This window comes from Anser anser (assembly GCF_964211835.1).
Source record: "Anser anser genome assembly, chromosome: 7".
Classification (NCBI taxonomy): Eukaryota; Metazoa; Chordata; class Aves; order Anseriformes; family Anatidae; genus Anser; species Anser anser.
In genome coordinates this window covers 38829830-38857804 of record NC_139727.1, presented here as the reverse complement: position 1 = coordinate 38857804, position 27975 = coordinate 38829830, and the positions used below count along the sequence as shown (strand labels likewise).

General features: G+C 40.8%; 1 protein-coding gene across 4 annotated transcripts in view; it reads right to left on the bottom strand.

Moving 5' to 3' along the window:
- Positions 1–27975, bottom strand: part of DOCK1 (dedicator of cytokinesis 1) — a 281002-nt gene that overhangs the window by 207713 nt on the left and 45314 nt on the right. For all 4 annotated transcript variants that reach the window (XM_083844832.1, XM_083844833.1, XM_083844830.1 and 1 more), the window contains exons 16-24: positions 27648–27720; positions 26116–26219; positions 25481–25664; positions 20233–20330; positions 16836–16925; positions 16270–16370; positions 14428–14562; positions 10623–10731; positions 1379–1449 (exon numbers count right to left, since the gene is read on the bottom strand). In XM_083844832.1, coding sequence (XP_083700958.1) covers positions 1379–1449; positions 10623–10731; positions 14428–14562; positions 16270–16370; positions 16836–16925; positions 20233–20330; positions 25481–25664; positions 26116–26219; positions 27648–27720 — 965 coding nt within the window. The remainder of the gene's footprint in view (positions 1–1378; positions 1450–10622; positions 10732–14427; positions 14563–16269; positions 16371–16835; positions 16926–20232; positions 20331–25480; positions 25665–26115; positions 26220–27647; positions 27721–27975) is intronic.

The window sequence follows — 27975 nt, the reverse complement described above, 5'->3', positions numbered from 1 at the left end:
TTTCCTAGACACAGAAGACAGTTCACATTTTTGTAATATCCCCTCACTATTTAATTCTTTTATTTTCCTTTGCCCTCTCCCTTTTATCACAATACAGGACCATATAAGCCACAAAATTAAAAATGTGGAAAAAAATGATAGTTCACGTTACAAGCTTTCACCAACAGTAGAGCCACACAAAAACACGTATTTTAGGATGATATAGGGCCATCAAACTCATCAGCTGAGTTCCCACATTAAACAGATTGTTTTGTTTTTTTAAGAAATCTACGATAATTTTGTATCGTTTCCTAAATTTTTTCCTCGTTTTTTTCCTATTAAGGCTACGTTTTTAAGTATTACTCAATTTCAATACCATAAGTGACAGAAAAATTGTACTGATTAGGAGTAAAACAGGGCCGAATCCCAATATTTCTCGTTTGGTGGATTTTTGACAATAGTTTTAACACCACGTATCAAAATTATGATTCAGATCAGAAACTCTACACTAGATATTTTCCCTAGGGCCAAAGAAAGCATAAGCGTGCACATAAATATGCTGAAAGCACAGGAAGCAGAAGCTAGACTCCAGCTTCCTCAGACATTTGGAACATTAGACTATGTTTATAGTTATAGAGTTTATTTCTACTTTACCTTTTCATCGTTTTGGCAGAACGTAGAAAATATACAGCTTGCATATATATACACACAATATATATATTCTAGAACTGATTGTGCAAATCAAATCAGTTAAAATCTACATTGCTAATTTTTATTTCAATTTAGACACCTTGTAATATCACTGGGAGAAACTTCTTTTTCCCCCTCTAAGTTAAATGTGGTCCTAAACAAATAGTTTTGATTGGTTTCTCTGTTTTGCTGTTGTTCTAAACCATCTTCCTATTATGCTTTTCTATTCACTATTAAGAGCACTCCTGTGTTTATACGATACTGAAATGTCTATCCACAGATAAGGCTCACTGAACAAAAGTAGAGTCATTATTTACATCACATAATTCAAAGAGTGATGCATTAAGTATACAGCTTTGAGTGTTTTGGCATCCGTTACTTGACTGATACTTGTTATCTCATTATGTGGTTTTACTAGTCAAGACTGCAAAATTTACCAAGACATTTATCAAACCCTAATGCCCCACGTTACTTTATAAGCAGGATATATGTATAGTCCTGCAACTACTTGCAGAAAAAAGGTGATAACCGAAGTGATAAAACGTCTCAGGTGGTCATATTTCATTGCCCTCATGCTCACAGCCACCACTACATTAATGAAGTAATACATTTAAAATATATATTATAAATATATATTTATAGATATATACTTATTAAAATAGAATTCTAGATGCAGTGCACAGTACACTCAATTTCATTAACTACTTACCTAAGTTCTTTTGGATCAAATACTAATTTCACATCATTGACAATAGCTGGCAAGTATTTAAGCGCTGCCCCCTAAAAAAAAAATAAAAAGAAAAAACAAGACTGAAATTCATGCCTCCTTAAATCTGATGGGAAGAGTACAAGAAGAGAATTACACGCGTGTAATTGCTTTGGCTGAACCATCCCCTCTGCCTTCAGCTGAACCCCACAACTTGCTCTTAGCCTATTCTGTTTGGGGAAAGAGTTTTCTAACCTCCAAACTCTAGGAAAATAAAACTTTTAAGATTGAACGGAAAAGAAGGAAGAGGCAAGACAAGAGTTGGGAAGACTGATAGCTTATATCAAACTTTGAGACTGATGAGCTCTTCCCAACGCGCTAGGAAACCATTTAGCGCGCTGGGCCACGACACCAAAGCTCCGTTCCCCTCATCACTTCTCCCTGTCTTCTGTAGTGCTGGGCAAACACCTTCTCCTCATTCTCCATGCTGTAGTTGTCTGGGTTTAATCTTCCTTCCACTACGTCCAAATCAAACAAAACCACATAACCCTCATCTTTCCCTTCTCTGTAGCCACTAATGAAACGGCGGGTCCTCAATTCGCCCTTGGGCTTGCGGTACCCTCTCCATTTCACCGTATAAGATAGAAGGATACTTAAGAGCCAAGTCCTACCAACACAGATGTTAAATGTTTGAACTGTTCACAGTCATTTCAGCTGATTCTGTTGTTAATGCAACAATGGCACTAACTTTCTGGTTAGACTGTAGTAAATGGACTGCTGGTGACCCCAAAGCTAAAATTCACTTCGTCTACACAAACAGCAATTTAAATGACCACGTTTTTATTTTCTCTTTCATTTGCAAACAGATTGAAATATCTCACTTTGGTGCTAAAATGAGACATATTCTATGTAAGAAATCCTCATGCAGAAGTCATTTTTGGTTTTAACCTCAACCGTAACAGCTTATAAACGCACACAGCTTTTACTGAGGTCCCCCAAGCTCTCGTCGGCACTGAGCACCAGACTAGGAAGAAACGCAGTAATTCAGACATAAACCACAACTGCCAGGCTTATTTCGCTTTGCTTTGCACTTTATTGATAATATCCAACAGTTTGATTACAGACATTTTGCTGCCACAAAAGGGGGGATGATTCATTCCTCATGAGGCGGTGGTGTGTTGAATGCTGAGCCCTGGCAGTTTCCGTCGATGAGAGCCCCATGTGCTCCCCATCCTTCTGAATCAGGAGGAAGACGAGCCCTTACACTCCTCCCTTTTATCAATTCTTTTTCAGCCTGAAGTCCGCGATGTGACAAGTAATTACGCCATACAACTCCAAGGCCGGAGGAATTCAAGAGACAGAAAACTTCTGCTCAGCAGTAGTTGCTCGCAGGAGGAGGAAGAGCCCACAAGACCAGACTGGGGGAATATTGCCCGATAGACACATACAAAACTACTTGTCTGTCTTCCAAATAACTACCCTTTTCTGCCATAACACTAGTAATTTTAAATCAAATTACACTGCTCTTGAATGCGCTAGGTCAATTGGTTGATTACAGACACAAGGCCAGCTCAGTCCAAGCTGTTAAGCAAAAGGGGAAAAAATACTTTAAAACCCACCATCAATCAAATATTTTAATCATACTTCCAGCTAAAAATACAAGTACCATTAACGATTAATAAGTACTATTTTAGCGTAAAGTTCAGGTATATTATATAGCATAATTATTTTAATTAAATCATTTGCATAGCTTAAGATTAGAAGAAGTATCAGTGATACAAAATACATCTTTTCTTGAATAATGTATGAAGCAGCTATTAATTTACATATTTCTCAATAAAAATGCAGATTAAAATGATTTTGGTTAGATGGCTGAAGGAGGAATATATCCGTGGCCAAAACCACACCCAAAAAGGCAAGTTCAGGCAATTCTTTTCTTTTCGTAATAAAGCATCATCAGATTCTTGATGAATCTTACACTGCCGTTCCAAAATGGGCACAAGTGGCTGCAAGCAAGCAAAGCACACGGCCCTGGCACTGGCAGACACCCTGAAGGAAAACACTAGGTTGTAGCAGCTAAATAAAACTCTAATTAAACTATTGCATTATGAAAACTTCAGTGCACGCTACACTCATCTTCAAATCGGCTCATATCCTCTTCTGCAATGTGAATGAACAAATTTGTTTTCCACTGAGTGTTTGTTATTACAGAAATTCTGCTGAAACAGAAAGAAATTATGAAGTGAAGCTTTTATAGCCCATACTCGATCCTGTTCCCAAATTCAGTCCATCAACCAGAACTGAGTCAATACCCAGCATTTCCCACTGTTTGCTCAAATAAAAGCAAAATGTATGTTTCTACCGCACTGATACAATTTTAGTGTTTGCTTTTTGTTTAAAAAATGTAGTAGTTTTTTTTTTTTTTTAACCTGCAGAAGCATTCACAGAAAAAAGTGGATTGAGGATAAGCGGAAAAAAGAGATTTGAATTCACAAGGCACCAGCAGTCTCTGCTTCTACAGAATGAGCTCTTCAGGAGAAGATGAAATCTGTCAAATAGCTTCAAGTGACAAACAGAGAAAAATTGCCGCTGCTTGCTGACCAGTTCTACCAGAGAACACCAAACACGTCACGGGTTAGCTGCAGATTTCAAAGCGTTCCAGCTCCTATTCGTAGTCCATTTAAACTGTCGAGCGTGATTGTCAAACGTTTCCACGTATGCTTAGCGGACTACTTCCATGCTCAGAAATCAAGCTCATAACTGTAATTATGCAAATAGTCCCATTATGCACAGGCTTATGTGTTTTGATGGATGAGGACTCTAATGACCAGTTATAAACCGCAGCCATCGCTGTGTTTTTATTTGCTTATCATTCAAATGCATGTAGCAATAAATGTTTAGTAACATACTAAAAAGGAGCTTTTATTTTACATCTTGAATTACAATTTCACACCGCACTGGCACAATCATTAAAATTAACACTTTAATGACTTAAATGAAGTACTGTCAGGTGAAAATCCTTACAGCATCAATTTAAAGCCTGTAGTTACAGCAACTATCAGCCACCTCGGTTCTGCTTTTTGGACAAACCAGATGAAGTTTAATATCTGTAAGTTTTAAGAAAACTGTACAATTTCTAACATCTCCGATCTCTAATCTCATCCGACTCAATTGTAAGACAGGCAGCTTGGTGCTGCAGCTAGGGTCTGTAGATACAAATTTATCGATGTGGCTGTGTAGGAGAACTGCAAAAGTAAGAGCAAGCTTCACTTATTTTTTTGGAACAACAGAAAGAACCCAGAAAATTGCAGTACTAACTTTAGGATGTCGTAAGATTGAACAAATGACACTTACAAGGTTTTCAACAAGATTTATTCTGAATACTATGCTACAGGTTTTTGTCTTGGATTTAAATTCATCTCTTTATACTACATAAAAGCAAAAATACCTAATTTTAAAATGTCGTTTTGTCAAGCCTTCCATTTCACGCAGCATAGCTAGTCTCACAATTAAGCATAAGATTTCTTTGCCAGATATAGTATGTTCTAATGAACTCTTTTGTTTGATGAAGCAATAAATTTGTTTTACCTACCCAATCTGTACATGATTTTAATGTTAATTTTCATCTTTTGTACCACTCAACAGAAAGCACGTACCTTCTCCACAAGCATTATCCCTGGCTGTAATCCCATTAAGCTCATAAACCCAGCCAAATTAAGCCTTGTCAGCAGCTGGATGAAACAATTTCCAGGAATGCCTACATGCTATTTTTGAATTGCCCCAGTCTGCAGCAGTCCTTTGTTCCAAATCACAACTGAACCAATGCCTATGGCACAAAATGCAGCGTAAGACATTATAAAGCATCATCGTGAGTAAAGAAATTATTCTATTAGTTACCAGTGTAACAGACTTTCCCATACAGGCCCTAAGAAACAGAAACCTCAGTCCATGGACATATTTCAGTAGCCAACTCATCTAAATGGAGGACACAAAACGTTCAACCTGTTGGAGAAGCCCTGCAGACTAGTGCAGCCTGTTTTGTTTTCGCCTGCTGATGAGAACGACCTGAGCAGCTTGTAATGTATTTCTGTTTGAATACTTTCCTGTGGTTTAAGCAATAAATTACTATTGCTTATTGTTAGAAAAGAATAAGCTATGGATACCGAGAAACATGCGTTGTGCTAAAAGCGACAGGAGTTATAAATCCAGGCACAGAAGAGAATTCTCATTAGCGAAATGTTATCATCTTCCCCTCCGGTTCTCTGCGGTCACATTACAGGATGATTTTTATACACACACCTCCTTTATCAGGATCATTTAAAGCGCAGAACTGGCTCGTGTACCAGTGTGCCTTTCCTCAGCCCTGCCGAAGCGCAGCACAAAGCCACGTGTACCAGCAAACAGCCAAGTGAACTGCAGGAACCCTGCTGCGAACAGTTCAGCTCCCTCACACAAACACAGCCTAAATCAGACAATCCTCAGAAATTCGATGCAGCTGGCTCAACTGCCCTTGTTTCAAAGAGATGCAGGAATAAATTACCAGGGAACATTTGCATTTTTATCTAAACTTGAAACATCACGCTAGGCTTCAGCTGAGCTCAGTCTTAAACAGTAAAAGGTTAAGGAAATAATTATCATGCCCCAATTAGCAGAAAATAGGAACAAAATCAGGAGAGCTCACTACATGTGTAATCATTACGAACACGTATACATGCTGAATGCTGCACACCTTAATCAAATAATTCTTAAAATCAAGCTAATACCTGAAAAAGCAAACAGTTTAGACTGCCTGCATCTCAAACCACGACTACAGCCCACCACCACCGCTCATCCTGCAAGAAACACTTTGTGGTCAGCAAGATGACGAGAACGGCTGTCAGCTCAAACCTGTGTCTGAGCTTCCCTCTCCAGTCTGGACAACTGCACACCTTAAAAAAGCAAACATAAAAGGTGGCCCCTGAATCACAGCTCAGGTTGGAGGGGACCTTAGCGATTGCCCCCTTCCAACCCCGCTGCCACCAGGGCAGGTTGCCCAGTGCCTCATCCAACCTGGGCTTGAACACATCCAGGTATGGGGAGCAGAACGACTGCTTCAGCTAGGGTAAACTGATGTTAAAAAAAAAAACCACTAATTAATAACAATATAAAATTGTGTTTTAAAATTATTATTTTTTAATCATACTAACTTTTCAAATTAAAACCTAAAGGATTGGCTACAGCTGCCTTTATAGCCTAGGATGAATATATTTATTTCATTCTTACACCTTCATGTTTTAATTGCAACATACTGGAGCCCACTCAGAGCTGTAGATGCTAACAAAGCTCTGCTCAAATCTTGTTCCAAGAATGTACAAACAGCTTTTACCTCCTTATTGCAGAAAATAAGTATCTGAAGGCCTATAACTCACTTTTAAAATAAACTTTTAATAATTCTTCTAGATTATTATTTTGTATTAGAAAGGCAACACCTCTACACCCAAATAGCTTTTCCGTGTATATATTAAGGCAGGAGGAACAACCACACGCACCGGTCGCATCAGGCAACCAGTTCCTCAGCTGCAAAGTGACCGCTAATGGCAGTGATGAAGGGGGCAGGAACCGGTCACCTTCAGATGCCACCAGAAGCAGCGACAGACGGGCACAGAAACGCTTCTCCAAGCCCCAGGCCAACTGGAGGCTCAGGACAGCCCTGTGCGGAAGATCAGCTCAATGCCCTCCCCAGCCAAAGCAGCCTCAGCAATGCAAAGCACCAATTTTGGGGCAGCGGAGGACTTGGCAGGCAGACAGGGGTTTTGCTTGCTTTTCCCTTCTAAGTCTCAAGAAAAATTTAGTCAGTGCTGTGTCCCTAATGCAAGTTATCCCTACTTGTAGTCAACAAAACCACTAACTGCCACTCTTTACTTGCCCCCCTCAGAAAATACTCTCCATTTTGTTTCCTCAGAACTGAAAACTGAAGTCAGGTCCTCGAAGTACCTTAAATCCTCATACAACTCACGCATCTTTCTTCTGATGCAACTTTTCACTTTTCAAGGCTTTGGGTATGTCAATAAAGGAGGAGTGGTTTAAATGCAAATTATCAGGTAAGCGAAGAGCTGAGCAACAGTCTGCAACAGCTCATCGGCTTCCGCAAGGACGCAAATATTTGAATAGATGAAGAGCAGTTCTTGCTAGGAACACAGGACTCCAGTCATTCATTCTCCCCCTCGCAATGTCAGCTCGAAGGCTACTGCCTTCAGATATGCTGGGAGAAAACATGCAGTATAGCCAGCCCAAACAGGAAAGCTGTAAACACCCAAACTTTTCCGTGGCAGCTCTGCTCCACGTTGATAAACTATCACGACACATTACGGTTTCTGCGAGGAAAAAAAAAAGCAATATTCTAATTTGTGAATTAAGCACCTGCCTCTTTAATGTGGAGCACCTTCATTTTCTGGGTAGGTCTATTCAACGCCTTATCTCTCCGAACAGGCTGATTTTGTGTACACTTATTTAGCTTTCCCAATGTAGGGAAGAAAGAAAAAAAAGCCTGGAACTGCTAAAGCTTGATCTGCTGATGTGAACTGAAGAACACCCCCAGCCGGCAACTTCTCTGCGTGTCACCCGGCCGCGCATCTCCTGGGGCTGCACCTCTCGGTCAGTCACGGACCTGTAACTTCCCTAACCTCTTCCTGAACCTACTGACGCTGCTTGCCTCCGTGATCTCCTACGACAACAAGCCTCAAAAGTGAAAAGCTTCCCCTTTTAAGCCAACCTCCTCCTGCTTTCAGCAAGCACCCCTACTTCTCGCGCTGCTCACCACGGTGCGGAGGAGCTCTGCAGGCCTCAGACCCCTCAGGGCACTGCCCGGTTCCCTGGCCCTGCCTCTCCACACCTCCTGTTCCCATTTCCTGAGCTGGAGACCAGGACAGCACCCAGGACTGAAGGTGCAGTCCAGCAGGGCTATCTAACCACAAAAGACAGCCCCGCCACACTCAGTCTTTCTGGCGGACACCCAGCACCCTGCTGATTCTCCACCTGCCACCACCCACCGAAGCAAGGGTTGTAACCGACAGCTCTCTGGGGTCCAAGGTGCCTTTCCTGAACTACAGCCGCCAGCTCTGAGTAGAGCATCTCACAGGAATTAACACGCTCTTCCTGAGGTGTATTTATCTACCCTGACACTCCCCTTTGTGCCCCCTCAGTTTCACGATGGCCTCCTGATGTTCCTCACCTACCAACTCCGGATCCCCGATGAAGATGCTGATCGAAGCCTCTAACACCATATCTTCCCGCCGTGCTTACTGACACCTCCCAGGTCTCCACAGGTTTGCCAAGCAGTTTTCTTTACAGAAGCCATACTCACTCCTCCAAACCCACCACACAACAACGAAACCACCGCATTATACCCCTATTCAATGATTTTATTCTTTGTAACAGAAACACGGAGTGCTGGTTACTGAAAGAATTACAGTGCTTCTGTGGATATTTGAACACAATAAAAGCAATCTCGCAAGCTGCAAAAAGCCAATACTAACAATTACGTATTCTAAGAGCGAGGTAATTAGAGTCCAAAGGAGATGAAAGTAACGAATGAATAATGAATGAAAGGTTGTGGAGGCTTCTGAAAGGCACGCACAAGCACACTTCTCAGGCAGCCTCACACACGCTCAGCTGTCGCTGCTTCACCTACCAGTGTATTTATTTCATGTAGTCAAATGCAGACAGGAGGTGTGCTCTGCACAAGTTTGCAGAGATCTGGATGTAAAACACCAGAGACTGGGACAGACAGTGCTGTTGTGTGATTTCTCTAGCCTTTGCTAGGAACTTTGTCGTCTTTTCCTGCAGCCCAGGTGAATACAAAGTTAATTTGGGAGGTACTTTTTGACTTTTTTTCCCCTCTCGTGGTATAATGCTGTTGAAAATTTAAAAAAAATCTCATTCATCTGCCTTCCTGAAGTAGCTCTCACAAATGAGTTGCAGGAAAATAAATCTGACATTTGGATCCCCGATCTGAAAACACCCTGTTGGTAGAGCATCAGGTAGCATACTGGGAGTGCACAATTTCAACTTAATTTCCATTCAGGATCACTGCATCTTCATTCCGCTGGCAGAGCGCTTTTCCTGAACCACGCAGTACCCCACCTGGTATCAGACGCTGCAGTCCGAGTTCTGCCTTGCAAACCAAAATATTCCAACTCGGCAGCTTTATTTCCCAGTATCTTCGCTGTGTGCTCAGCATGATACCACTAGCCTGTGACCCGTACGTACTCAGCTACAAAGGATCTGTGGCTTTGACTTGGGTGTTTTCCCACTCTACACTTCCCAGCTTCCTTCAACAGGCGCCTTTTGCACAGACTTTGTACTTTGCCACTGTTTTTCTTTGCCTCCCAGCTGCTATATGTTTTTTTTTCCTAATGCATAGCCACTACACATCTGAGCAGAAGAGTCAAACTATTCCCACAGCCAACCCCAGTTCTTAGTCCCCTTCTGATCATCTTCCAACTGATTCTGCACAGCTGGGTCAAGAGCTGCATCTTTCATAAATTCTCTTGGGAATCACAAGGAGAACAACAAGATGCATCTTATCAAACGTGTGTTTACTACAGTTTCTATACTTTTTCATAGTGAAAGAGATTCACTAAAAGAGTATGGTACCGACACACTGACCTCCAACTGCTCTAAATTATAGGACTGGTAGATTTTTCTATCTAATGCTTCTGCTCTGTGATATTAACAGCCTTTTCATTAGAGGTCAGAGACCACATTTCCAATTCCATGAGCCAGCCAACTCTCCCAAAAGTAGGCACCATATTAAAGAGAAAAAAGTGGAACACGAGGGGGTGGGGATGGAGTTTCTATATTAAAAAAAAAATATGTACTAGGGCTTAAGATACTATGTTGAAGTTCCTGAACAGCCTAGGATATAAATAAGTGCATAAGGATACGACCTACACTGCCACCAGCATCTTAAACATGTTATCTTAAAAATCCCTTATAGATAAGGTTACATGAGTTAAATATGTGAAACATCATTTAACACCTAAGTTCCCTTTAAAAAAAAAAGTGAGGCATTTACAGCAATGAAGTCAAGTTGCTTGTTTGAAACACATTCTTTAGACAGTCACAGACCCTTCATTAGAAGCATTAAGTATTAACCATATTTGAGGTAAAATACACATTTGGGCACAAATACACGCAGATGCTTTATCAGACACCTAATTATGGTTTAGGATGCAAAAATAAAGCCAAGCTGGAGGCCTCCACATACCTTCACTATGACAGTCTGGTCGGAGATGCTGCTCATCATCTCATTGATGGACTTAAAGAGCTGCAGCAAGGACTCCCTGAAGTCTGCTTCCCCTTTGTTTTCATAAAGCCTGAAAAATAATCGGGTGTCATAAACATGAACTAGCTGAAAACGGAAATACATTTTTAAAATTTTGTTCATGTGACAGATGGTAATTCATTGCATTACCTTATTTTCATTTTTATTTAAGTTCACAAACGTTTACATGTTTCTACACTGAACCAAGAGCTGTCTTTCACAGAAATCTAAAGAAAGACTGACCAGGCTGGGCCAGCAATAACAAAAGATTTTTATTTTGAAGCTCCCTATCTGAAACGCCACATTCAGTATTGCTCTTTATGCCTTCACGTCACCACGAATCTCTCCGCGGTGACCCAATTCCACGTGCCCACGCAGCAGCGGGACAGACTCCTCCACGCTGCACAAGAGCTAGCAGATGTCTGGCAGGCCCGATGCCAAGCAGCTCTGCGATGCGGAAACCAGAAAGCACCCAGACATGCCAGCAGTCATTACAATCTACCAGGGGCCTAAGGTGAGCGGCCTTAAACTCTGTGAAAGGATGAAGACGTATCAACCCTCTGCTGCCTCGATACTCAATACAAATGGGAAGAGAGGACTGAAGTTAAAATGGTTCACCTCTGGTTTCTGGATAGCTGACACGAAACTCATCTCCCTTCTCATTCCCTTAATACACAAGATGACTAACCCACAGTTTGCAAGGCGCCTTCAGGCAGGGTTGCAGAGAGAAGTGCAGTGCTCTGTCAGCTTGCTCCCTGCCGGATGCTTTCGGGGGGATAAAGCTGCCCTGGGATACCTCAGTAACACGAAAGGGGAAAAAAAGGAGCGACCAAGCTAAAGAACCTGGTACCCTCATGCTCCGCTGGTTCAGTACAGCATAGGAATGAATAATTTTGAAACTCCTCAGTGTTTAAACACAGTAAGATTTGGGGTTCAGAGGTAGGATGAGATCACTCTCACTACAAAATGGAAAGGGAAGAGAAGATCACTAGCTCCATATGATTACTTTTTAATTTCTTTACTTTTCCTCTTTGGCAATAGGTACGACTGACTCGCATAAGGGCTGTCACCTTGTATTTCGCACAGACTGTTCGGTTTCATAAACCTCAGAGTAATGAAATTATGCTACACATACTTAACACGACCAAAACCCAGTCATCACTGCTTTTAATACAGGTCAAACCTTAAGTCGCCTTGGTACACATCAGATGGATTTTCTCCCTTAACTCCTGGCTTACCCACTCATCTTTGATTGCCTCCAGGAGCCCCAGCCAGCAGCAAGCGGCCCTCAAAGCCCTTTGGACTTGCACCAGCTCCACCAGGCTTCCCCTCTATTTTCCTCCATTTTCTTTTGAGGTTAAACCCAGCAAGAAAGGAGCCTTGAACATGGTGTGCAGCTCAGAAAGAGCACCGCGGGCACCTTATTGTACAGCCTTAATAGGATTTCTTCAGGTCTGAAAATAATTAAGCTGTAATTAAAAGTTCCTGATGGACCACCTGTTACAGAAGGGAAGGGGCATACAGTTTTAAAATAAATGTGGAGAACAGGATGCTCTTGCTGCTTTGCACTGAACCCAACGTATATCATTCCTAATGCTGTGATCATAACCCTTTTGGAGCCACAGATATTATTAAAAGCTATTTGACTGGTACACAGGGGAAACACGTGCTACAGAAAAATTATTAAATTCTGTTATTTTGTTGTGCTAAAGCTGGGGGGTTATACAGTACAAATTATTTGTTAACTCCCTATTTCAATTATGGATTTCCATGTTCCCCTGAACACACTGGAGAGGGGGAACTAATACTAATAAAAGGAGTAACTAAACTTGACAGTTGAATAAATCAGAATGCTCCAGACAAACACCTTTGTGATTCAGAAAGGAAAGTAATAAAAATAAACAAGTTACAGTCACTAATATGTTTCTGTTGCCAGTTTTTTAGCATACGTTTATTTAATACACCTGGTAATACATAAAAAACATTGCAGCTTTACCATTATTACACCAAGTCAACAGTTCCACCACTGACTTCAAAGTTTTAAGACCGTTGTATGTGCTACATTGCCACTGGAATCCTCTGAGTGGACCAAAAAGATGTTTCTGAAGTTCACAATATCTTGCCTTTAAAAACCTTGATACATTGCACAACTGGATTTGCCATCAGGCTTTAATTAGTGAACCAGGCTTTCACACATTTACCCAGACCTGAAGCTTGCCTACTGTCACGTTTCTAAAATGTTGCATCTATTCAGCCTACTTCTATCTTAAGGTTAAAAATATGTAATTTTTTTTTTTTTTAAAGATTGTTTGCTTGTAGAGATTTCTCACTAAAATGCTAATGATGTTTCAGAACACTTCTACATTATCATCAGTTCAATCACACACCTCAGGCAGGATTTCAGTCTCACAGCAGAACAAATTGTGGTGCCATTCAACATTCAGCAGCTTTTCTGATTAATCCCCAGTCATTGAAAATTGCATCTCCCCAATGCTGAAGTGCTCTGAATTAGTGCTTAACAGGAGAAAACCCAATGGCCAATACTAAAGGGTCATATTGTCTGTAAATCTAATCTGCAGCAAGAGATAATTATTTTTTTCTTTTTTAAAATGATTTGTAGGACCTCCAACAGTGTAAGTGGCATTCGGTATTTTACGAATATCACAGCCGGAATCTTAAAGAAGTAAATTACATTGTGTAATTCACAGGAAGGTTGATGGAGCTGGTGACTTCAGAGCTCTACATAAACCCCTTGTAATCATTTTGGTACAGTCTGTAAAAAGTAGTAAAAGGACTGAATCTAAATTAAGAAGAACAGATAACTTGTTTGTAACTTTTTTGTATTTTCTGTATAGGAGTACTGATTTCCAAATTAACTTAGTAATTATTTATACTTGACTTTATGGGCAGAACCTTGTTGCAGAAGTCCCGGGGAGCTGCGGTGCACGTTACCATGTGGGAAATGGGGCACAAAGCAGGAAACCCCCTCCAGGAGTCCCCTGCCTCCCCAGCAGCCTCTACTACCCTGATATGTACACTGTAGAAATCCAAGTGATCCTCTCATCTGAAATAGTATCACCACGCAGAAGATAAATTCTTCAGACCTTCTTTCTTTCCACTTTCCCTTCTTGCTCACAGGCTCTGAAGAAAACCTGAATTTTGTACTGGGAACATGTAACCCTGCAAGTTGCATCCAGCCTCCAACAGGTTATTTCTGCTCTGGCAGCTGCGGGGCCTGGGATGCTCCAAGGTGATTGGGGTTTCTCTGTAACATGTTTTTCATTTAAGCAGCAGTATTTTCAGTACTTTAGTCAACCCAGAATTTTGCAGCCATGTGAGGAAAGCCACCAGCAAAGCCCAGGCCTGGACCAAGGGCAGAGCACACATCTACTGAGTAGCTTTAACTTCTCGGTCACGATACCAGACAATTATTAACCACAGTTAATTTTTAAGTTAACAAAACATTGTCAAGTGCTACTTCTTAGTGATCTAGCCTATAGAGAGCTACAACACAGCACGATTTTACTACTACAACGCTATTTATAATACCTGTTTCAGATACACATTTCTTCTGTTTACTACTTTCGATGCAGCTGGGTTCAGGATTAAGGCAGGCAGGCTCACTCACGCACTAAGCATCACCTAAAACAAACCCTAACAGCTTAACGTACTTCTTAGAACAGTGCGACATTGAGCAAGTGGATATCCAATCAGAAATACAGGTATTTTCAGCATTCATCATACTTACTGATTGAACAATATCCTGGACCGGACTATGAACTTGAAGATGTACTCCAAAGCTTTCATGGCTTTAAAAAGCTGGTCGGTGATACCACACTTCTCAGCGTTATCCACGTACGTTTTTAAAACTTTAGTCAGTTTTCTGGTTAAATACACAAACACAAAAAGAAAGATGTCAAAAGCATATTCACAACAAAAATTGCAACATTGAGAGACTGGAAGAAAAAATATGTTTGCAAATCGTGCCCTCCAAGCTTCAAAATTAACTATGCAACTAATGAACACATGTTGTGTTCTTGCTTTTGCTGGTAATTAGCTGCAACCTGGTCTTGGGGGCGGGAACACAGACCATAATGTCATTCAACATACCTGCAACACGAAGTCTCGATAAGATTTATGTTATGCTGGATATTCAAAGATGTTCAGGTTAATAGCCAATTATAAAGATGCAATTACTAGTAACAGTCAAATTAATAAGATTAAACACAAACGCCTTGTTAAAATTAAAACACTTAAAATAGGAGTTTCTTCTTTAGTCAAGGACTCCCCTCGACATAGCATTGCCCATGGATTTTAGGGTAGAATTTGTGAAATTTCTTACAAATTGATATGGCAGCAGTTGGGAAGTTGTTATTCCACATTTTAAAATGTAACAAACTGGGAAGAAATACAATTTTTAAAACAATACCATTCTGACTACGTCATTTCTAATGAATATCAACCTCCTATTAAAATGCAAGAACAAGTAATTCTGTTTTAAGTCCTTCCAGCTACGGCGCATGTTTCAACACGCACATTAAAAGTAAGTACAACATTATATATCACTAACACAAAACATCGCGTAGACAGACATCTTGTTACATGTGCATTTATTTTAGTAGGAGTAAGCTGCTTAAGAATTTCAGGTAGCCACCTACATATTCTCAGTGCAACCTCTCTACTCATGCAATAAAAGGCAGGGAGGGGGCAGGGATCTGTCAAGCCCACGGTCACAAATTAAGCCAAAATTGTAAGCTCTTCCAGCATCCCCAAGTGTAAACCTGCTTCTACACCTCTCCATTTAAAGAAGGGATAGGTGCCCGCCCTGCCTGCCAGCAGAAAGGCCACCTTAAAGCTCTTGCTAAGAAAGCCAGATACTGCAGGATGCTTCATCCTTGATGCGCTTCACACGAAGGCAGCAGAAGTAGCCGTAGCTCAGTGAAGTGAATGGAATATCAAAGATGTGACTGAAGGCACAACTTCTTCGCTATTTTAAATCAATATTTCTCAAACATTTCTGCTCACATAATAGAGACCGTATAACAGCAAAATGCACAGCAGGTTTGCTTGTCTGGATTTTTTTTTTCCTCCCAACACCAAAAAGATATCCATTATGTATTTTTCTCCAACACGAACAGCAGCAGCAAAGGAGCTATCTGCCAAGAAATACTTAAGACAGGAAAAGTAACAGACCTTTGTTCTTCTCTACTTCCTCCCCAAAGTGACAGGAACACAGATGATACAGGGTAAAACATCAATTTAATGCACCAAACAGCACAGATTTGAAGAATCTTAAATGGACACTTACTTTCTCAAGTACAACCGGGAATTGCTTATGAATATTTTTATTACAAAGCAATTATTGAAATAGTCAATTACCCCCTCCTGCAATACAAGAAAATCAAGACTTCCTTCTTACAAACGTTTTATTACTATTATTTTAAAAGAGAAAGACATACTACATCCAGTCTTCTCTGAGAAGCTCCTACCCCACAGGTTCTATGGGCAAATTCCTAATTAAATAAGTAACTAAATTACTGTGCAAGCCACATTACATCCCCAGTGTGAAAAAATAATTTTGAAAGCTTACGTGTAGGCTAACGTAGCGCTGAAATGCTTCTTAATGTAGGTTTCCAGAACTGGATTAAAATGTTGAAATTTTCTGTCAGCAATCAGTCCAATGATAAATACCTGAAAAATTAGCATAACTATGGCATTATCCTCAAAACACTAATTCTGTGCATTCAATCACTATTTTCAGGTAACTGTAATAACATTAGAAACAAAGAGAGACTTTGGCTTTTGATTATCCTCCCCATGTATTTATATTCTCCTTTCCTGTTCCAAACTAAGTTTTCTGTTCCCAAGTAGAAACTTGCTGTTTCTGTCATAAATTCTGCAGCTAAACCACTAAAATACTTGGACTCGATTGCTTCCATCCTGTCTGGGAAGATGACATGATACAAACACTTGTCAATCAAGTCCATCTGAAACTTCAAATATAAGAAAAACCTTCCATGCATTTTTAACCAAAACAATAACTAGCTAACAGCCAATGCTGCTTCATTGCAAAAATGTCACTCTAGTATCCACACCGTATTTTTTTATTCAACATTATAATATCTACATTTTAGTCTATCCACAACACATACTTACCAAAGCATCAAACACTAACGTGTCAAACGTCTCACTCTCCGAGTTCTCCATCATTATGTTAAAAAGTGCATCCAATGTATCTTGAAGGAACTACAAATAAATACACAGGTCATCACACTTGAGAGGAATAATGAAAATCTGACTTCACAGAGGTTTACACAGACATACTTGCTTTCATTTATATTTTATGCAAGACATTTTCAGAAGTTAGCTGAGAAAGGAAAACTTAAAAATAATTTGCTGAAAAACAACGTTTAGTTGATTATCTATACATCCATACCACCCAAAAATAGGGAAAAAAAGGTCAGAAATCACACTTGGTACCTAAAGAAAAAAGTTTAATCTACATATAGTAGATGACCAAAACATTTCAAAACTCAGTTTCAACAGTCAATTGGATCATGCAGTTTCTGAAAACTCATGTTTCAGAGCACAAACCAGACAAGCAACTCAGTCTCATGCCAAGTAAGTCATCCTCAGTAGCTTTGAGCTGAGCAGTAAAAAAAAAAGTGCAGAGCATATTGCTTTCCACAGCTGCACAGACTCAGACCCAGAATTTCAAGGAAGAGTGTACATGCAGGCATGGGACACCGAGCACACAACCCTCTGCCCCAGCCCTACACCTACGGGTCTCTATCCCTGCCCCGAGGAAGTCTTCGCTAGCCAGGTGGCTGGGCGCCCTGACCTGCGCAACACGAGAGTAAAAGCAGATTAGCAGCAGGGGACAGAAGTTGAGCAGAGTGAAAAAGGCTGTTTTACACACATATAATTACAACATTTCTTCCCAGGGACAGCAAGTCTCTTAGGTGTGAACTGTAGCTAGTCGTGAACACGTTCAGTTTGATCAGCACAGGGTCTGGCTCTGAGCATCTTCTCCCACCAGCTGTCAGAAACAACACGGGCTCCCCCGAGGCAGGATGAGAGCAGACACGGCCATGGTCAGTATTTGGGTTGGTTGAAAGAAAGGCTTCCACTTACTGTTGTTTGAGACAGATTTGCCGGAACAATCCTAAAACCGTGGGTTTTTTTTGTTTATTTTTGTTTTTTAATCTAATAGACGAGACAAAGGACAGGTGGAGAGGAATGTCTGAACAAGCATCGTGGAGTTGTTTCCTGAGATTGCAACCCCAAGGAGGTATTATGTATGCTATGGAAAACACCTGGACTCCCAGCTGCCTGCCTTAAAGACTTCTCTCTGTGCGATGAATCTCCTAGGCCAAATGTGATTCACCTGGGCTACCTTCTAAACCCAGAGTTAAATCTCAGGCATTAACCTCCATCTAGCAGCTCAGTACATACCCCTGAATGCCAAAAAACTTTCTCACAACAAGCAAATGCGAAGCCACAGTTCACGCTACTGCTCTCTGAAGGTATAAAACAGAAGTCAAAATGCTTGCAGCCGACCACAGCTGTGGGGCAGAACCAGTTCACAACTTCATTACAGGATTTGGGGAAAAATGTTACAACCTTCTCGGTCCCGTTTGTTTAATTAAAGTACTCACGGAAATAAAGTACATTTAAGCACATTTGGCACAAGGAAAGAGTACGGCTTTGTCAGAAAGAGTTTGTCTCAGTTTGAAGAGAAGGGTCCTACCAGACCCAAACCTCTGCCTGGCTAACTCTCTCCTGAAAACAGGATTGTTAGACAGCCGTGCAGTGACTGCTCGAGTCTTTGTTTCACGTCTAGGCATCACATATTGACTTCCATTGGTAGAGCTCAAGTTTTAAATCTGCTTACAAGTACTTCGTGTGACAGCAAGAAGGATACAGGATGGATGCTTTTGTTTTAGCAGTGAAAGCAAAACTTCTCAGGTAGGGAACTAGTGTGAATAAGTTCTGGAATATTAGTTTATTCTCTCACATCCTATGGACTCTGCACAAATGATCAAGACAGTGCCTCTGTTACAGGAAGACAGCAGCTACAGCTTCCATACAGTACTGAAGCAGTTAATTGCAGAGTAAGGAACTTGGCTGATCCCTGCTTAGCGCTGTATGAATACCATTAGGCAAGGGTGTTGTACTGGAGTTTAAAAATAAATAAATAGTTTAACAGAAAACGTGGATATGTTTTATCAAATGTATTTTCTCTAGCATACATAGCCTGAATCTGATGTGGCATTTAAAAATAGGAAGGACAAAAGAGCTGCAAGAATAGATGGGAACAGTTACTAACCAGGTAGTTTTCTGAATGTTATCACAAGAGACAAAGCAAAACAACGGTCTTCTGAAATGAAGAAACACGGTGACAAGAGCAGTATTAAGTGTTCACGCTTCTGTACTAAGCACACACCCAGTTCTGCTCAGACTCCCACATACTAGGGGGAGATAAGATTTTGTACAAGTCCTGCAGCAGCACGGGGAGACGGAGGGGTGAGCACGTGCCAGCAGAGAACTCACTCTGACTCTGCTTTTGCTTGAGCCCTGTTTGTGCCGCATCCTGATGCCTCTAAAATCACTGGTATCCATCAAGTACTGATCTGCTGTGTGCTCGCTGATGTCATTTGGAGACGAGTGAAAATTACAAATGACACTACTATGACAACGCTCGTCAGAACCCAGTATCAGTGTCAAGTTTTTAGCTATCAAATGATCCAGAACAAAGCAGCAGCAGGGAGAACTGAGAACCTTCCCGAAAAACAAATCACATCTGAGACACTGTATTTACCACACTCAATAAAGAACACTACCAGCAGTCTCAGATGTTTTAAGTCGCTTCAAGATGAGGCATTCACTATGCTTCTATTAAACACATTAAAATCCAAATGAAGTAAAAACACTGTAAGCCCTTAAGGGTCATCTGTCCCCAGCACAGTACATCTTTTGACACTTCATTATATTTGATTTAGTACAACACATTCAATAAAGTCTCAGCCTACTCTTTTCCACAAATAAATCTGTCTTTATGCAGGTCCCTGCAATCACTCAGTGGCCTTGGCAAATGTAAATACCTTGGCTCAGCCAAGTATTTTCAGGAGAAATGATTTTTAAAAAATTACAAGCAGCACACAGTAAGGTGCATGCATTCCACATCCTTATATTTAAAATATATTAAATATCACCATATGATAATTCCAAGACGTTTTAATCTTGAAAAAAAAAAATAAAGCCTTTGTCTTCCAGTACCTGTATGTTTTTTTAAAAAAAGGCTAAAAGTGCTAAAACAAGCAAACAAAAAAAAGCATTTCTAGAAATTTACTTAACATCTGAAATGGTCTTTGAGGGAAAAGAGAAGGGGATTTGCATCCTGAAGGCTAAACTGCAGCCAGATATCTCTTAATGTGCAAGTATGTGCGGTAGGGTTAAAGAGGGGAGAAAAGAAAAAAAATGAGTACCTCAAAATACAGCCTTCAGCAAAATTATGACACCAAATTTACTTCTAAAGAAATTAACTTGTTACCTTAACCACCTCACCACCATCAACTTTCATCAACTGCTTCAAATTCTGCTGCAACAGATTTGTATTAGATCGCCACTTCAGAAGGCCCAGGAGATCCACTAGGAGTGAAGGAAAAAAAAAACAACAATTAGATCATGCAGGTTATTTATTTTCACTCACGCACCATAACCGTGTTCAGAACAAACAGCTTTACTTCGATAGGTCAGCCCTTTTCACCGGACGGTAACATATTTCTGGGGTACATCTGACACTGCAGAAAGCTACTGCAATACTTCTGTCATGAAAGAATTGTGAAAGGCTTTCGACAAAGCAGACTGATTTTGAAGTGTCAGCATTAAAATCTGGGCCAAGGAAGCCTGATCCCTCAGTTTTAATTTGCTGCATACAACAGTTGTGTATTTAAAAAAAGATGCCAAACTGGAATTAGTCAGCCACCAGCACAGTGATATCTACGTGGCTGTGATTCTTCCCGAGTGAGTGTTTCTAGCTCCTTTGCTCTCTCTGAATAAAGTGAAAAGAAAATACACCAGCACAAGCCAAGCAGTTGCACACTGAGCTAATTCAGAGGAAAGCTGTCTGCTTAATAACTCATAATGTCCAAATTACTTGGATGCTTCCAAGTGATAGACTAAGCTATGGCTCAGACCGTGAAATGAATCAACTGCAGATGGTCTTGTCCCCAAATTCTACATCCTGCTACCAAGATGGTGTCACTTCAGCATTCCCTGATAAATACGAAAATGCAGCAGGCAGGTTCTCTCCTTAGCCATGAAGAGCCACAGCGCCATTCTCCAGTTTCCCATGAGACAACTCGCAATTGTGTTTCATCTGTAAATAAGCATGCTAGTAAATATTAACAGCCACTCTGGAGCACCACTAAGTTATATCCACTTGTACATTTTCTGAGACGTAACATGAATTAAAACGAACCAAAAACTCCAAGCTCGTCGTGCCTTAGCCAAACTAGCATCAGGGAAAATTTCCTCCCAGCTTCACTAAGCCAGTTTTCAGCACAAAACAAACAAAGTCATCCTCGGTAGAAGAGCCCAGAGAGACAAATACAAGATTTTAATGACTGCCCACCTTCAGTTTAGCCACTGGATTACTGTGCAGATTTCCTCCCCCATCCCAGTCATATGGCTAATATTATGTGACTTCTGCCCAATATGACTCTTCAACAATAAGGATGAACAGTGTCCCTAACCAATAGCCCTCATGTTTTATTCAAACCTTCAAGGCAAACAACAAAATATTTAGAGACGTGTATCTGTAGAGTCTATCATGCAAATTACATGCAGAGATCCAGAGCAGCTAGTAGACGTTCCCCCCAAATCTTTCACTCTAAGGAATAAATAAAATCATCTCTAACGCAACGGACTGCAGTTCTCCTTGGGGTAACTTCCCTCTGAGCAGCACTCAAACCAAAACAAGGCTTCTCTTTCTTTGGGACTAAAAGAGAGTTCAAAGCTATGGTGTAATAAAACAATCCTATTCCTTTTTTTTTTTTTTTTAAATACTACAACTTACTAGTAGTCTATAGGATGAAACCAAAGTCTTCGAAGCTCAACTTCAAAAGAAAAATTGCTTCTGGAAGAAAGCTGAAGATGCCTCCATGAGTTATCCAAAGCATTTCATGAATATGTTTATAGCCAGTGGCTTCCCACCACTGAACTGGGTTTCAGTCTTCTAAAAAGGCACCAGCTTGACAAAAGAAATTAACTGAACAAAAGCCAGCCCACATCTCTGAATGGCACCATGAAATGCCCCAAGAAAGCAAACCCATGTGCTCTTTCAGTGTGATGACACAGCAAATGCACAATGAATACATGTGTGAACAGAAAGAGTCAGCGTAGTCCTACAACCAGAAAACTACGTTACAGTGTGCAGAAAGAACGTGCGTTCACTGTGACTGCAAGCAGTAATCCCAAAGTAACAGCCAACCAGTTAATCCTACTCTCTCAGTAGGTCTACATATAACACTGTTAGTACAACAGGGTAAGAACGTAAATCGTATTTCAGCCTGTAGTAAAAAGCAATTACTGTAGGCAGCCAAAGTCAAGTGAAATTTATACGATCAGAAAATACCGGAGGAAGACGACAGAGTGAGGATGTTCAATTGCTCAGGGTTAGAATAAATATCTAGCCTGCCAGTAGCCAATAAAAACTTGAAACAGCTTAGCGCAACTTAGGATGACATCGAATTTATGTGAAGATCATCTTTTACATCTTATTTAGCAATAGAACAGTCCAGTTTCTTGATTACATTCTTTCCTTGACCTGTATGCATGCAGAAGTTTCCCTACACAGATACCCAAACTTTCTTCAAAACTCCTTTGCTGAAGCTAGACAGTACTTTCACCCTAATATCGTTGTTCTTTGAAATAATCTTCCCTTTTAAGCATTTGCTTTTTTGCTCTTAATGGCTTGCTTTATTTTAATTCTGTATTCAAATCAACTTCATTTTTATGCCACTAAAACATCTGAATTTGCATTTCATATGCATCACTTTTTTTTCCTTTTAAACTTATTAATTATACTGAATGATTAAGTAAAATTCACCTCAGCTGTTTTCTGAAAGCCTAGTCTCCTTGGTTCTTTGAAGTCCTGTCTCTGGATCAAGAGCAGTCACTAGTTTTCTACATGTTTGAATCCATGATGTAGGAAAGAAAACACAAAAAAGGGCTTTCAATAACTCTCGACGCCTCAGATGCTTCACAACAGCCAGTGCATGGGCAGAACACTAGACAGCTCTCTGCCTATCGGTAATCAGAGACGTTTTCCAGCAAGACCATTAGAATAATTTCAATTCTACTCCCCTCATCCTGATCATAAAGAGACATACATCTTGACAGTCTCCTAAGGGGCACTGGTAAGATTTACTATCCACAGGCAGCCTTCATGTGGAGGGGGATGCCGCTTTTGATGCTATTTTGCCCTCCTTCTGTAGCGCTGGTGTCTCCAACTTCTAGTTGGAAAAAGAAGATTCAATGACCAAAACCGACTTGCCTCTGCTGGAGTATACAAGACCTCAGTTTGTCATAGCTCTACAGAAATAAGAAGGAAAACAAAATGAACACATACTCCTGGCTTCATCATGACTTCAGGAATGGATCCGAAACAGCCCTCACCACCTTTTTTTTTTAATTTATTTTAAACAGTCCTCCTCCTGTGCTTATACCGCTGTTCTTCCTAAAAATTAAATTGAAAAAAAAACTAAGACGAGAGGCAATTTGTTCCTACTAATATATTCTGCTACGGATGCTCAGAACATCAGGTACTAACAGAACAGCAACTTTAACGACTTACAGTTCATAAAGAATGGAAATCAAGCAAGTGTTCAGAGAGACTGCAGACACACAATCTGCAGCATCAAACACAATGCAGAAAGAATTACACCATCTACTAACATAATTTCATGATTATTAAAAGTAAGTTTCAAAGCCAATTCTATGACTCTTGCAGAGAGTAAAGAAAAGTGTTACAGATGATCAAAATGAGAAAGAGCTTTGGTAGGCAAGGATAGTCGTGGATTTTTATTCCTTCAGAAGGTTAAGGGAGCAATATTATCTCACAATTCTACAGAAGGGAAAATCCGCTTCAAAAACTACAGTCTGAAGGGCACTACCAACTGTATACCTGAGGGAGACGTTCAATGTTAAAAATTGTGCTTCCTTTAAAACTTGCCTAAGAATACACGAAGACTGTGTTTAATAATGCTGTAACACTTTGAAGAGGCTTTGGCAACTCTGAGAAAGTTTCACAGACAACATAATTACCAGTAACATTAAATTCTGATCAAAATTCAATGCAAATTGTAGGTAAATTAAGCACAAAACAATGCTCAGTTTTCTTCTTAGTGACAGTTGTTATGTGAAAGCAGTCAAACTGACCACTGCAAAATATTTCCAAATACTAACATGTACCAGGAAAGACTGAGGAGAAAAGCCTCACGGTGTCAATCACAAACCAAAAGGAACACGCAGTTCAATTCCACATGCCGGTTCCTGTGTCCTACAAAATCCCCAAATCGCTGCATTACCGTTCGGCTACCATCCTGTATTTGCGATGAAATTCCAGAAATCATCTCTGCATTTTTTTTGCTAAGCATCCTCTTCGGCTCTAAGACTGCCAAACTGCAGCGAGCGTGATGTGCTCGGAATACCAAACGCTTGGGATGTGCTCTGAGAGATGGCACTGGAAAAGACCGCAGTCAAACTGCGAGCTGACTCCATCCATGTAGTCACCTTCCCCCTGGGCAGAGGGGTGACTGAAGAATGAATTAACGTGACAATTCCAGCCCTTATTCCCCCCATCCCACGGCCTCCTCACCCCCAGCCCCGGCTCCTGAGAGCCGTACCGGAGCCGAGCCCTCTCCCCGGTGAACTGGGGAGGCTGGACACCTCTGCCCGGCGTAACTCACACCCCAGTGACCCAGCCACGCTCCCCAGCCGGCTGCAGGTGGCCGGGAGAACAGGGCAGCACCCCGTGGCAACCCAGCACGAAAAGTAAAGAGAGGGCGCCGGCTGGAAGCGCGAAAATGTTTGCTTCGGTGGCTGCCACCAACACTGCCTGCCGCAGCCTCTGGGTGCAGCCGGGCAGCTGACAAATACACGGGAAAAACTTGTATGAGGCTGTTTTGAAAAGAGCAACATACGCTGACCCCATCCCCAGGTTTCTGTGCTCACGTGAACGTGTGCGAACAGGAGACCGGCCTCCAAGCAGCACGGCCCCATGCGCACACCTGCCTGCCCAACACAAGAGCGACAGCACTTGCTTCTGGCAGAAGATACAGAAAATGCTGGATGCTGCACCTCGGAAATAACACAACAGCTCATTCTGGAGCACAGCCATGATATCATCTCCTCTCAAAAACAAACTCACTCTTTTCCCTAGTGCTATTATTCATATCCACACAGTAGGAAAATGTCACAGAATGTGTTTTCAGTGTATTTCGTATAGAAGTCTCAGCTTTAACCCTGAGTACCTCTGTTTGCCACAAACAGATACAGAAACCTTCTGTTTACTCAGAGACAAATACTCCTCTAAAGCAAAACTACACCCACAAGTTGCATGCTACACTGGGAGCAGATGCTTTTGCTGCATCTTGACAATTTAATCCAGGACAGCGTGTCGAGCGATCCACCATCCCTTCCACAGGCACGGGGACAGAGAAGACTGTCTGCAAGTCACTGCATACAGTTCCACTCACGCTGCCCGGGACAGAAACCCTGCAGTTCTATGAACTTACCGTTCTGGGTAAGTTTTGTTGAACAAACCAGAGTAGAGATCTGGAAAGAATCTTTGCTGATGGTGCAGCTACCGAGGTTCTGCATGCTCTTCCCTGTTGCAGAGTGTCCCTTTTCCTCCAGCTCTATCTTAGTCGATGGCAGACTTAAATATGTTGAGGCATCCTCCAGCTTCTTTGCTTCTGCCTGCAGCAGTGTTACAAGGTAGAAAACAGTTTACAAATTAGCAGAAAGCCCTCATAAGAGCAAAATGTTGTTCTTTACCCTGGAATTTCTTAGGGTTAGCTCCAGAACTGGAGTTATCCAACAAGTCCAACAATTGTGCTACAGCTTGGAGCCAAGATCTAATATTTAAAGGTCTACACAAGTACTTTTCCCCAGCCATGAAAGCCCATACAAATAAAATTCAATGGCAAGCCTAAGAAATTCAACAATCAAAGTATCCCCAAGAAAACAGATTCAAAGTTTAACCATCAGTCTGCTGTATCAGCAAATTGCACAGTATTTAGTTGCTTGATCTAATACAATATTCCATAACAAATACCTTACTTGCAATCGTGTAACACGGTAGTTCACTGAAAGTAAGTAATGCTCACACTTAGCTAGCAATTATGGAAACACCATCTCAAAATTCTACCTTATAAACTATAAGGTCATGTTCTCCATCTCTCAAAGTTGTTCCATCATATCTCATGAGCTTCACAAATGCAAGGGCAAATATTTTCTCAGATTTATCTTTGGCTGTTAAAAAAACATACATAATTAAGTATTCGATGTTAGTACAGACACTTCACCTAAAACATAAAGAGATAACATATGAATGATACTAGTAAGGGTTCTCAGATGCAGAAAAGGTTCAAGAAATGAGGAGTGTTTTATACATAACCCAGAACCAAAAATAGGAAAAATGAATAAGCATCTGGCCATGGTAACCCACTGCACAGCCAAACTGAACTAGCTAATGCGTTCAGTTTGCTCTCATGTTCAAAATCTAGCATCAAAAAATAAAAACAACATGGCAACAAGGGTTAGTAGAAATTACAAAGTAAATTAAGAAATAAAACCAGAAGGAAAGTGCAACCAATTTGAGATAGTCCAATGAGCCTGAGGAAACACTGGGGCCCTAAAGCAGGGCATCTAATCAATATTTAAACAGTGACCAACCGAAGTTTTTGTACCACCACATAAATTTTTCCGACTCTCGTAGTTCACAGTTCAGTCATATTTTTGACACCACTTACACTAATTTTCTGCACATGGTTTTCATTAGGTGGTATTATTCTCTAAACCAAGAGAATCTCTTATAAATGACCAATTTACAAAATACAGCTTTGACTATCCCTTATGGGGTAATGAATTCTACCTCACACAGATGGGTATACATAGCAAGTATTACACACCTCAAAATGAACCCAGTGGATGTTACCCAATCAACACTAAGTCTGTGCACGTATTCTACAGCAAAAATATTTTCCTGCAACTTTTGAAAGACACTCTTGTCAAGTAAGACAGCCACTGTAATTGCTATATGTAATGAACGTTATCATAACCAAGACAAATTCCCAAGTTCTACTATAAAACAATTGCTGATATACGGAGGATGTCTAGCTGTTTTGGCTAGATCCTCAGCAGCTCAAAGCACCTCAGCTGCCAGCAACATTAAGGAAAGCTGAGGAGAACCACAAGCTCGCAAGTATCTTTCACATCAAAATTACTTCAAAACAACCACAAGTCAGCATAAGAACCAGGAACGGAAACCAGGTTTCTTAGTAGCTTCAACTACTGATGCTACTGTAACCCTTCTTTCACATTCCTATTTCACATGTGGGGCTTCTTTGTATTTAAATACCTTTCCTACCACCTACCTCTGAGATGAGCAACACCACAACCCTCTCAGTTGCTAACTGAAAGCTTTACTCCCTACCTCTTTTATTTGGCTGGGAGAAATGACCGGGAAGGAAAGGAAAAAGGTGATGTCAAAAGGTAAAAGCTAGAAAGAAGTCAGAAACAGAAGAGCTGAGATGCTAACATTAAATAAGTAGGCAAAAGCTTATCCCCACACCAAAGCAATTACAACAGTCAATTACAGATAGGAACTTTATGCCTGTTTCAGTAGACTTTGGCACCAGACGCTGACAGGAATCACAATGAAAAGGACGAATTACTCACAGTCCTGTGATGACCTGTGTCGGAACGTGAACCTTAAATGGCTGCGGTTCACATCTTCAATAGGGATTGCGACCTTCACATATTGGGAGAGAAGATGGAGACAGAAAACAGTCAGCACAGTATCGTCAAATATCATCTACCACTACCAAATCTCATCTACACGTTTTTCAACGATAGCCTTGGATCTTTACAAAATGTTAACATTAAAGACAAGCCTCAGTTTGCCATCAAAGACCTCGAAAGGTCACAAACTCCCCAGGAAAACAAACAATTCCTGCACTAAGAAACAGAGAAAGAATGAAGCAAGCCTGTTAAGTTACCCAGCAAG